This window comes from Haliotis cracherodii, unplaced genomic scaffold (assembly GCF_022045235.1).
Source record: "Haliotis cracherodii isolate W230 unplaced genomic scaffold, xgHalCrac1.p SCAF_11, whole genome shotgun sequence".
Taxonomy (NCBI): Eukaryota; Metazoa; Mollusca; class Gastropoda; order Lepetellida; family Haliotidae; genus Haliotis; species Haliotis cracherodii.
In genome coordinates, this window is record NW_027266266.1 from 22,126,761 (window position 1) to 22,140,343 (window position 13,583).

The 13,583-nt window shown below is 43.7% G+C and overlaps 1 protein-coding gene across 3 annotated transcripts in view; it reads right to left on the bottom strand.

Annotated features, from left to right (window-relative positions):
• Nucleotides 1-13,583, bottom strand: part of LOC139456333 (protein unc-93 homolog A-like) — a 99,884-nt gene that overhangs the window by 12,497 nt on the left and 73,804 nt on the right. For all 3 annotated transcript variants that reach the window (XM_071237974.1, XM_071237972.1, XM_071237973.1), the window contains one exon: nucleotides 2,899-3,166. In XM_071237974.1, the coding sequence (XP_071094075.1) occupies nucleotides 2,899-3,166 (268 nt within the window). The remainder of the gene's footprint in view (nucleotides 1-2,898; nucleotides 3,167-13,583) is intronic.

The window sequence follows — 13,583 nt, forward strand, 5'->3', positions numbered from 1 at the left end:
ATTATTGACGGACACACCGATATTCCGACGGGGAGTCCATTACTAATATGTCATTAATCAATGCTTGGAGACAGGGAACAAGTCGCCTCGTGAACCCAGATGAAACTGCGTTTTAAATAGGAAACCGCAGAAAAATGTTCTCTGTTTGTGATATTATTACTCATGACAAATGAGGCAGTACTTGAAGGCCTCTGAAGCAGATCGAAATCCTACTGTCCATACATACGAATCTCTGCCAATTCCCATCACAGCGTAATGAGAGCTGAAGTCAAACAGAAGGGGTCTCTTCACTCGGCTTGGTGGGAACTCCGTCACCGGGACGCGTTTGTTCAGGGTTGAATCAATTGTACAAACAGTGAAGCATCAGGCATGGAGGTCAGAATGTAGGGGGTGGTAGGGGTGAGGTCAGAGGAGGCATTACACGATGGGAGTGGGGAAAAAATCATTCCATGTTGGGGGTTGTTTGTTTAATGTTTAATGATGCACTCAGCAATCTACGTGGTGAGGATGGTTGGGGCACTGGAGGAATTACATGGTGGATGGGGTTGGGGCAGGGGAGGCACTACATGGTCGGGTGGGGCAGGGGAGGTATTACATGGTGGGGAGGGGGTTGGGGCAGGGGAGGCATTGATGGTGGGGTGGGGCAGGGGAGGCATTACATGATGGAGTGGGGGTTGGGGTAGGGGAGGTATCACCTGGTGGGGTGGGGGTTGGGGCAGGGGAGGTATTACATGGTGGGGAGGGGGTTGGGGCAGGGGAGGCATTGATGGTGGGGTGGGGCAGGGGAGGCATTACATGATGGAGTGGGGGTTGGGGTAGGGGAGGTATCACCTGGTGGGGTGGGGGTTGGGGTAGGGGAGGTATTACATGGTGGGGAGGGGGTTGGGGCAGGGGAGGCATTGATGGTGGGGTGGGGCAGGGGAGGCATTACATGATGGAGTGGGGGTTGGGGTAGGGGAGGTATCACCTGGTGGGGTGGGGGTTGGGGTAGGGGAGGTATTACATGGTGGGGTGGGGTTTGGGGCAGGGGAGGCATTACATGGTGATGGTGGGGGTTGGGGGAGGGGAGCCATTACATGGTGGGGTGGGGTATGGGCTGGGGTGGCATTACATGGTGAGGTGGGGGTTGGGGCAGGGGAGCCATTATACGGTGGGCCGGGGGTTGGGCCAGGGGAGCCATTACATGATGGGGTGGGGGTTGGGGTATGGGGAGGTATTACTTGATGGAGTTGGGATTGGGCCAGGATGGCATTACATGGTGGAAGTGGGGCAGTGTAGGTATTACATGGTGGGAATGGGCATGTTAAGGGTTAATACATGGTGCACGTGGCGAGGATGCACAGAAGATGGAGTTGGGGCAAGTGTGAGTGAGTATGGTTTTATGGCGCTTTTAGCAATATCCCAGCAATATCATGCGGGGGACACCAGTAATTGACATTGTACCCACGGGGAATCGAAACCTGGTCTTATGCGTGACGAGCAAACACTTTAACCACTAAACCATACCACTGTTGGCTCAAGCGATATATTATATCCCAAATGAAGATGAATAAAGGTCCTAACTTACAAAATGTAAACAGACGTCTGAAATAAACGATTCCTTTGGCTAAAAATACTCGACCTGATTATTGTGCCCAGTCAATCAGCATCACTAATCTGGTAAAAAAATGACGACCTACGTAATGATTCACTACCCTCCCACAATAACATACAAGTCATCATTTTGCTGAAATACTGATCAAAGCAGTGTTAAATTAAACTCGTAGTGAGGTGAGGTGAAATGGTGTGTGTGTGTGTGTGTGTGGCTGCTTGTACTAGACGGGACTGATGCCGATTCATAGTGCTAGCTCACTGAGATACCAGGCCGCAGTTTAACATGACTATCTCACTCAGACACAGTATACTGACTCCGAGCAGACCAGTCCTTGTTTTAGCCCCTTAATGCCGAGCGCCAGACAGGGTAACAACAAGTACCATCTTTTAACGTCTTTTGGTATGACGCGGTCGGGAATCGAACCCCGGACCTTCCGCTCTCCGGGCGGACGCTCTACCACTAGACCACGGAGAAACTCGTAGTAACACAGCTTCGCTGGCAACTGGCACTGTTTTCATGATTGCCTTTTAACAAGTGCAAACTGGATTTAAATAAACAATTACAAACATTCTTAAAACGTTACTTGGCTGAAAACATTAACCGAAACACGGCAAACTATGAGTCCAAAATTGTTATACCGTATAAAATCCGTATAAAAATATTGTTTGTTTGCCACCATCATGTATACTTTCTTTTGTCCGGCAGTTGGGTGGTGAGGGATTTCAGAGAATCATTCAGTAACGTCAAAAATGAGAGTGGCCCTAATGACAACATTCATTATTCACAATGGAGCCATTGTGGTCATCCGATCCTCATTTAGTCTAACACTGGGTGAGTGAGTGAGTGAGTTTGGTTTAACGCCGCTTTTAACACTATTCCAGTTATATCACGGCGTGTTAGCTTAATGTAGGAGGAAAGCCCGAAGTGATGCAGGTATGGTGCTAACTAAACCTAGAAACATAATCGGGGCGAACCGGGATTCGAACCCACAATCATGGATTTCTGGCGTGCCCAAGGGACGCAACTCTGCACAGCGAAACACTGACGTAAAGACAAACATAACACACGCATCCATGGTTCTCATTTGAGTTCCACATGGTGACAGGTCCTTGGGAATTTCGGATACAGAAATGGAGGCATGACGCAGTGGGGTGAGGATAAGCTTATAAATATGTCCAAATATATTATATCAGCGATAAAAAAAGAATGGTATGGTTACCATCGTCGTGCAGCCCATAACTCGATTATCTACAGGTCACTGTGCTAAAGATGGCACTGTGTTGAAGTGGTTTGGCTCTACTTACTGTATGTCTGCGTCTGCCAGATAGCATCACATAGACCCAAGCAGCCTGCGACGACGTAGAAGTTAGGAACGTCTCCTGGTTGTGGCTTCCACAACCACAGCACTATAAGTAGCCCGACGTTGAAGGTAGCACCAGCTGTGATGAAGAGGAACCTTTTGATGTGCTCGGCGATGTAACCAATCACCACAGAACCAACAGCACTGACTGCCCCGAAGCAGATGAGGATGGGGCCAATGTTGTGGACACCGAGTGTGCAGCTTACGTAGGACTGGCAACAGAAAGCAAGGTCTCAGCATATAAGGCAAATACAGGTTATATTAAAAATATTTGGGTTCGGATCCAGGATCAGTTCCGGTTATGTTCCTGGGTATGTCTCATGGTTACCTCGAACTGAAGCATCTACAAACTGCTTCACTTTAGTGAGTGAGTGAGTGAGTGAGTGAGTGAGTGAGTGAGTGACATCATGAACATCGATCCACGCAATTTGGATACAATGACATGCACCAACCATGCCTTTTACGGCAAGCATGGGATGCTGAAGACGGGTCTTATGAGTGAGTAAATGAGGGAGTGAGGGAGTTTTACGCTGCTGTGAACAGTATTCCAGTTATATCACGGCGTGTCAGCTTGATGTGGGCGGAAAGACCAAATGGTACATGTTTCAGACAGTTACCACTTTGGTGAAACCAACGAGCACGAGAATGGTGATGACAAACCTAGATACATTATTCGGGCGAAACGTGGTTCGAACCAACGATCATAGGTTTCTGGCGTGCCCCAAAAGACGGGCTTCACTTTAGACTTTTCTCGCACGTTAGGCTGATACTCAGTGATATAGCTGAAATATTGCTCAACCCGAAGTTTAACTCATTCCAAGAATATGTACAGCAGGCAGACTCCTGCAATAAGCTGAAATTAAAAATATACCAGTGGGAAGAAATGAAGGGACACATAAAAAATATCATAAAATGAGTGAAACTTAGTGCTGACTATATGCCGAGCAATCTACATACATAATTCTATACCAACACATGCTTCCTTATTATAGCCTGGTATCTTCATCAGCATACAATAAATTGTAATTAAAAGCGACAAAATCTTTTCCATTATCATAAAAAAATCTATTGTATGATTCATGTGTTTATAACTCACTATCAAATAGTGATGATATAATTGTTCGGAAACAGAGGGCGTATTCTGACCTCCGGTGGCACCCTTTACAAACCTGCAAATACAAGTTGTGTTCAGCTAAACAAACACGGGAACACATGGTACATCAATTTGGTCCCTGATGCGTCAAATTTGGAAATGTCATCCACATGTCTACCGTGCAACCTTTTGAAAGTTTTACGATCGCCCTAAATAATGTGACCCTGAAAAACAAGTTGTGAGCCAGATTTTCGTTTGTTTTGTTTGTTTAACGCCGTGCTCAGCAATATTTCAGCTATATGACGGCGATCTGTAAATAATCGATACTGAACCAGACAATCCAGTGATCGATATTGTGAGCATCTATCCACACCGTCGGAATACGCCTCTTGGACCAGCAATGGTTGCTGGGGATGTTTTCTAATCAGGAACCCACACGGGAATATTGAGAATGTGAGTGAGTGAATTGTATTTAACGCTGCTTTTAACAGTATTCCAGTTATATCATGGCGTGTCAGCTTAATGTGGGAGGAAAGCCCGGAGTGATGCAGGTCTCAGACGTTTACCACTTCGGTGAAACCACGGTATGGTGCTGACAAACCTAGAAACATCGGGGCGAACCGGGATTTGAACACACGATCATAGGTTTCTGGCGTGCCAAAAGGGACGCAACTTTGACGACTGGACCACCCGTGCCCCCATTTGAGAAAGAGTTGTATGACGGTCTTTTAAATCTTCGTAGAAAAACACACGCTCGGATGTACCTCAAAAGTTGTGAAATGTAGAACGCTGGAGCTTCTGGAATATTGCTCGACACAAAGGGAAAGTCGACTATTCAAAAGTTGAAGTGTGAAATGCATACGTATGAACATGACACAAATGCGGTGGTTTCATATGCCTATTTTCATTTCTAGTTCTGGAAGGAAAAATCAGCAAACAATCTCTGGTAATCTATACGACTGTGCTAATGTGTTTGAAACAAACAATAGGATCAGTGGAAATAATACCTTCTAATTAAGTCCTTAGATCCGAATACCAAAATAAAATATTCATAATTTTTGTTCTTCAGAATATCATCTTCCCTTCGTAAGTGTTGTTTCTATCTGTTTCTTGTTGTTTGTTTTTGTGTGCGTGCGTGCGTGCATGTGTGCGTGCGTGCGTGCGTGTGTATTTGTTTTTGTGTGTACATGTGTGTGTCTGTGTGCACGTGTACATGCATGCATGTGTGTGTATGTATGTGTGTGTCTGTGTTTTGTGAGTTCCTTAATTTGAACAAGTTACAGTATTAAGTAACACACACACATACACATATATGTATATCGATAATATCAGAATATACAAAAAGGATGTACGAATAATTTTTTTGTTAAGGTTCTACAGAGGCGAACATCTAACATCAATAATATCAGTGGCCTTCTGGAAACAAAAAGAGACCTGAAAAGCAAATACACGTCAATCAAATGGATGTGGCCGATATTTGAAGGGGCACGGTGACTTCTTTGCACGGCCTGGGGCACGATGACTCCATTGCACGGCCAAGGGCGGCTTTAACTCAGTTGTTAGAAGTATGACGGGTGGAGAACCCCGACAGTGCCTGAGACCAGACAGAAATCTGTTGATCACATTCATGGAGTTAGATTACATTACCTAAAGAGACGTCTATGACGACGTGAAAACAATATAAATCGAACCTTCATTAACCCACATCAGCGGAGCTCCAAGAACCATTTCCTGGCCTTATCAGAAAGAACAATACTGTTTCAGGCACTTCCTGTCTATATGTGTGTATGTCAGCAACATAAAAGTGTATCCAGCAGTGATATATAAGAAAATTGATTTAGATCGCATCTTCACTTCGAAACTGCATGTTGTTGTACGCCGCACCCATCAATACTCCAGCAGTGTCGTTCTGTAAATAATCAAGTTTGGGCCAAATAAACCGGTGACAATGATGGTGCACCGTCCTACGACGTCGGTGTACGCAGCAACAAACAAAATATTTCTGGGGACCGTTTCAGATGGGCATTAGAAGAGTCTTTGCGTTTAATCCTTATCACGTTGAGAAATCAAATTGGGCTATACATTGTGGCCGGGTGAATCGAACACAGGCCATCGACATGACGAGCCACTTCATCTCCTAATTAAGAGGTTAAGCAATGGTATGTCCTTTCTAAAATACAATGCAGTGAAACAATGTTGAGTTTGTTTTGCAGCAGAATTCACTTTCAAACAGAAAGTCTTATCCTTCGATACGATAGGGTAGCGCTTCACCGACAGCTATCACCACAGATTTACTAGGGAATATGTCAAAGGCAGTGATGAAGAATATCAATTTAATTTGGAATGGCTGCAGATACAAACACAAGGAGAATTCGATCGAAATAAGGTCATTGGTAGAATTCCCGAAGACAGTATCAATTACTTTTGATGTGGCTTCGTCTTGGGTGCGTGTACTTTTGACAGCTCTAGCTTTTTAAGAGAGAAATGTCAACGTGACATCGCTTAAATATACATCATATGCATCCGATTACATTGCATGTAGTGTAATCGTTACCGTTGCATGGAATGGATCTAAAACAACAGCTTATATTTATGGATACGTGATCATATGCTACGTGCACGATCTGCACTATGAAACAACAAATTATTGCTGAAGGCCAGAATTTCTGTGTTTGCCGTTCTGCGACCTGGATAAGAAAAGTTTTATTTTTGGTAATAATTGGACCAATTCAGCATTTGGCACTCATTTTCATCCGGGATACATGAACGTTGACGTTTTATTAGATGTCATTAGCATGTCAAATAAGATTTACAACTCACGAAATGGTAGAGACTACATGCAATATGACCATATCAGAAGAACACCTATCTGGAGATACAATGTCCAATAGGAAATCCATACCAGAAGCGCAAAACGACCGAAGTGTTAAAGATTATATGTAATATATCAACAGTTTGGCCATGATAGACATATGTCAACGACCTGGACATAAAACGTCAATCCCATTCAGTTTGTCCATATCAGGGTTCCAACAACCGAGGGGCGGTCGGGTAGCCTAGTGGTTAAAGCGTTCGCTCGTCACGCCGAAGACCCGGGTTCGATTCCCGACATGGGTACAATGTGTGAAGCCCATTTGTGGTGTCCCCCGCCGTGACATTGCTGGACTATCGCTAAAAGCGGCGTAAAACCTCACTCACTCACTCACTCACTCCAACAACCGAAATGACAACGGTCATAATTACCCTGTCAATAATATGTCCATATTGGTTTTGTTTGTTTGTTGTTTAATACCAAGCGCAGTAATATTTCAGCTTTATTGCGAGGGTCTGTAAGTTATCGAGTCTTGACCAGACAATCCAGTGACTGGCATCATGGGCATAAATATACATAATTTGGATACGATGATGTGCATCAATTTAGTCAGCGATCCTGACCACACGATAACTTTAGTCACCTCTTAGAACACGCATCGGTTGTTGGGACCTATATTCTTACACAGAATCCTGTCGGTTGCAACATTGTTTTAAACCGCCACATTTAACTCATCAAAAACACGTCCATATCAGTCTTACAACAACCGAAATGGTAAAGCTTATATTAAATACTTGTATGTTAATACCATGTCCATATAGTATACACTCTTAAATAAAAGATATAGTTGTTTAGTAAATTTATTTTACCCTAATAAAATCGATATATTTAATTTGATATCATAGATACAAATATGAAATTTTGGAGCTCGATAGTCTCATGTTGTCGTTGTACAATTAAAGGCATTGAAAACTGTCCATTGTCACGTCACATAAGGCCACAAGGTTGCGCTGTATCTCTTGCGACCGCCCGGGCAGCAATCACGGCTCTGCATCTCCTCGGCACTGACTGAATAAGTGTACGAATTCTGTCCTTCGGAATTCTGCGCCATTCTGCTTGTAATGCGTTGGCCAGTTGTAGGAGTGTCTGCGACGTGTTCTGACGTTGACGTACACGTCGATCAGAGATCTTCGATTGGGTTGAGCTCTGGAGATCTCGACGGCCAGGGCAAGACGTTGATGTTGGCATTATGAAGGTAGCCTACCGCGTGACACGAACTGTGTGCGGTGGAGCGTTGTCTTTTTAAAACAGCTCCCTCTAGGGGTGAATGATTGGAAAAAGCTGAGGTTGTAGAATTTGATTCATGTAGCGATTGGCTGTCAAATTTCCCTGAACCTCAACCAAGTCAGATCTCGTGGTGTAGGATATGGCCCCCACACCATAACACTACCGCCACCGAAATTGTCGAATTCACATACACAACGTGGGGAAAAACGCTCATTTCGACGACGATATACACGTTGTTTTCCATCGCATCGGTGAAGAAGAAATCGTGATTCATCGCTAACCACACTCGTCTCCAGTTTCTCAAATTCCAAGGCTGTAAGTTATGGCATCAACGCAAGCGTCGCTGTCGATGGATCTGTTGCAAAACAGGGACGATAACTGGTCTTCTTGGTCGGATTCCAGCCTCGCGAAGATGGTTCCTGACAGTCTGGTCTGATATCCTCCTCAAACCAGGTATGCATCCGACCGGTTCTCGGACGGCCTGCAGCGGAATTGAACTGTGTGTATCGGTCCCAAAGGCTCCAAATGGCACTGTGGTGGACGTTGAAGTGGCGTGCAACAGAGGACTGCAATTCCCCTTTTTGGATATGTCTTATGGCGATGTTCCGATCGGCATGTGGAACTTGAAAAATGTTGACAATTGAATGACAAGTTATTGGTTTATGCTTGCCTTTTTATAGCCACTACCACGAGTTACGAATGCCATAACTTGCACGTGCATTTTGCTTTACTGTTTTCCTCCATGAAATTTTTGAACAAGTGTGAAAACAATGCCTTTTAAGACATTGCAAATCGACAATGGCTGCACTTTGACTCACCGTTTGTCTAATATCAGGCCACCAACATTTTCAAATTACATCTTTCCAATTTATATACCAGATTTGTTGTGTAGTCAGGTTCAAATAACTACATACTACCTGTGCGTTTCTTTTTTTGAAGAGTGTATGTACAACATAATTATGTCCTATTAGATTTACTTCAACATTTCAGATTTACATTGAATATATATATTTCATATAAAATATGTCCATATTAGTCCATATTATATTGTGTCGACATTAGACAACAACGACAAGGGGATGGCATCTTGCATGTCCATTGCATGTCCATAGACCCACAAAAAACGGATGTTAAATGTCAATAATTTGTCAATACTAGATATATATAGCGACCAGTTATCAGTATGCCATGTGCACGTCATGTCAGGCCCGATACTTGAAGGGGAACATTTACGATGTGTATAGCAATGTTTATATCACACGTCTAGCCAGGCCGTACACAACGACATGTTATAGGTTTGTCGATACCATCCTGATATCAGGCTACAGCAACCGTAAGCGCAGCTCCCAAAGGGATCAATTTCAGGGCGCATGTAGGTTCCTGCCACGGATTCTGGACGAGGGGAAGAATGAATTAGACACTGTCTGGTTCATTAGTCCAGACTTTCTTCGGGCACAAGGAGATTTAAACGTTGTCTAAATTCGCTGCAGATGCTATAGATCATGTCAAGGACTATGCCTCAAAACACAGGATTTCCAATATAAATGGTAAACAGTGTCGACATGATATTCAGGCCATTTAACACTCTGCATGGACTGTTCCACAAAGCGTCCACAGCGCTGTGACCATCGCAGATCTGCAGCATATCAGCGATGGTGGTATTTAAAGCTATGTTGGATTGGTGGAACGGAGGATGCTATATTGCGTACAGACACCATTTTGACTATTGTAAGTGTATGTTAAAGTATAGGGAATACGACCATCTTAGAGCCACGCCTATCGTAAGCCTATGTGAAAGTAGGGGAACTGCGACCATTTTAGATCTACGACTATCGCAAGCCAATGTGAAAGTAGGGGAACTACATCCATCTTAGAGCTACGACCACGCCAGCCTCTGTGAAAGTATGGGATCCTAGAGCTACGACTATCGCAAGCCAATGTGAAAGTATGGGAACTCCGTCCATCTTAGAGCTGCGACTATCGCAAGCCAATGTGAAAGTGGGGGAACAACGTCCATCTTAGAGCTACGACCACGCCAGCCTCTGTGAAAGTATGGGATCCTAGAGCTACGACTATCGCAAGCCAATGTGAAAGTATGGGAACTCCGTCCATCTTAGAGCTGCGACTATCGCAAGCCAATGTGAAAGTGGGGGAACAACGTCCATCTTAGAGCTACGACCACGCCAGCCTCTGTGAAAGTATGGGATCCTAGAGCTACGACTATCGCAAGCCAATGTGAAAGTATGGGAACTCCGTCCATCTTAGAGCTGCGACTATCGCAAGCCAATGTGAAAGTGGGGGATCAACGTCCATCTTAGAGCTACGACTATCGCAAACCAATGTGAAAGTGGGGGAACAACGTCCATCTTAGAGCTACGACTATCGTAAGCCTATGTAAAAGTAGGGGAACTACGACCATCTTAGAGCTACGACTATCGCAAGCCAATGTGAAAGTATGGGAACTCCGTCCATCTTAGAGCTACGACTATCGTAAGCCTATGTAAAAGTAGGGGAACTCCGTCCATCTTAGAGCTACGACTCTCGTATGCCTATGTGAAAGTATGGGAACTCCGTCCATCTTAGAGCTACGACTATCGTAAGCCTATGTAAAAGTAGGGGAACTACGACCATCTTAGAGCTACGACTATCGTAAGCCTATGTAAAAGTAGGGGAACTACGACCATCTTAGCGTTAAGATCGGCTTGTGGAACGAGGCAAAGGTATTTTATAATACCAATTATCACTATGATCATACCATCTATCGTAAAGTCATTTGCATCAACTTCTGGATGTGTCAGATGAAATCACCACTATCCTGTTTTTCCTGTTCCTGCAAAATGAATTCTTGATCCTCCGAGTTTCAAACGACATGAACACCAGGCATTTCCTACGTTTCTTTAAACATTCAAATCACAAAGTATCGAAAAAGGGTATACCCCCACGACACTGGTAATTTTCTTTAACCTACAGACTATAAAGAATATTTATTACATTTGGGTCACCTATAAATGGCGTTAATCTTTTGAGGAATTCTCCGAGCGTACGATCAAAGCAAACAACCTCATTGTGAGGCCTCTCAATTCATGAGTAGATAGAAAAAGGCAATTATTAGATAAAAGGATAAAAAGACACGTCAGGAAAAGATCAGTGGTATGGGGGTTTGATCATTAAGGAAGTTCACAGTCAACAGTCAGCTGTTCTTGTCATGTAAATTGCCTGCGTGCTTTGATCTATTCCTTGCTTGATTTCTTTCGGATTTTATTTAAAAGCATGTAAATTTAAGCTAACGCGGTTTACAGATCGGAACGTCTTTCAACTTCAGCTCCGCATCTGATGGATGCATTTGATTTCTACAGAAAGGAAGCGATTGATGGCATCACATGACAATAGTGATTGAAGCACGTGCTTGTTTATCATTCTGACATTTCCATTTCAATAAAAATCAAAGAGAGGCTAACTTATGTTTCTTCGAAAATCAATATTTCAAGCGAGACACATGATTGATGAATCTTTATAAAACGACAGCAATGTCATTGACTCCAGTGATATTCATCACGGTGACGTAAGAATACGTCAGCAATATCGTGTGTAAGACGATTAATGTTTCGTGCGACATCTATCAATTGCAGTTGTTTGGCATTGTTTCGCAGAGCGAGTAGTTTGTCTCCGGGCATCAGACAGTGAAGCGAGTTCGACATTTTTCATTAGGCAAATCAGATCTAGAGGTGAGGTGAAATGCGGTTCAACGTCGCGTTCAAGATGATGGCACTTATATAGCGATGTGCATGCACGTGTGTGTGTTTGTGGCTGCTTGAACTAGACCGGGCTAATGGCGGTTGTATAGATCTCGCCTACTGAGATACCACTCCGAATTTTAACATGATTACCCCATTCAGACACAGGACGCGGACCTTGTTTTATTCCCTTAATGCCGGAAAGTATCATCTTTTTACGTCTTTCTTGGTATGACGCGGCCGGGGATCGAACCACCGATTTTTCTCTCTCCGGGCAGACACTCTAGACGGTCTGAAAATCAGAGATCTCCCTGGAACGACTACCAACTGGTGTACTAATGGCTTCGGCTGTTGGTGGTTTGATGAGATGATAGACGAATTATTCTGGAACAACCACCCACAACTGTTCGACTATTCATAACCGGTATTCGATTCGAATTCAGCAATGCATATGTAATTCTTGTTTAGTTAATCATTCAAATCACCATTCGTTATAATTTATGATATCTGCTGCTAAAACAATGCTAAACTTACGACACAAATATAATTTATTTTGTAAACATTCGTAGATACGTTATTAGCTGATTATTGACTACACTAAGTCTTATACGGGAATATCGTATATTTTGTAATGAGGCGATTCGGAAGCCAAGTTGGTAAAGCTCGTCAAGTCGATATTCTGGACAGTGCGAATCATTAAAAGACTGATATGACGTGGCCTGTAAATAGCAGTAAGACAAACCAACGGTTGATTTTTTTAGCAACGCCTTGTGCAATCAACCAAGTGACCATCCGATCCTTTTAACGGACTCTTACGGCAAGCAAATTTTGCATTGGCCAAGTTTAACATGGAATTCCCCTGGGATCCCCTAGAGAGTACACCCCATTTTAATACAGTGTGGATGACGCTGGGAGTCCGGGGTAGAATAGGTCCCCAACAACCCTGGATTGTGTGTCATCAGCGTAGATCGTTGCACACAGTATCAATAATTAGCTTGATCGTTTACAGGACGCTGTCATATAGCTGGAATATTGCTGAGTGCGGCCTAAAACAATAAGACTGACTGAGGCTTTACGCCGCTTTTTAGCAATATTCCAGCAATATCACGGCGGGGGGACACCAGAAACCCGGGTCTTCGGCGTGACGAGCGAACGCTATAACCTCTAGGCTACCCGACCGCCCCTAAACAATAAGAACGTTAGAAAGTAAGAAAGAAAGAACCAAACAAATCAATCATTAAAATGACGGCGTGCCAGATTACTGTAGCCACTTACTGATATGATAAAGCTCTAGAGCAGACCAATGAACATAACTAGGGCGAAACTAGGATTCGAACCAACGACTAACAGACCCTGGCAGCCAACGGGTGATTAATACCACTGAGCCCTACCCTGTGACTACGACATACGCCCGTCGTGGTTCAAAACGGTGCAATGTGCCTTTAAGAAAGTCTGCTTGTATTGTTTTACGACATATTTGATTCAAATCTAAGAGAGTCTGTGACGAGAAACGTACAATCTCTGCATAAAAAACCATTAAGACTTTTCCAGTACAATATTTGAATATTTGTATATCCAAGATAATGCAAGAAATCGTTAGGTTTGTTAGTCCATATAAACCTTTGTAGCTGACTGTCAGTCGGGTCATGACTGATCAGACTTATAGCCTGCATTTCCTAGCTGGACTACTGCTAACTGACGGT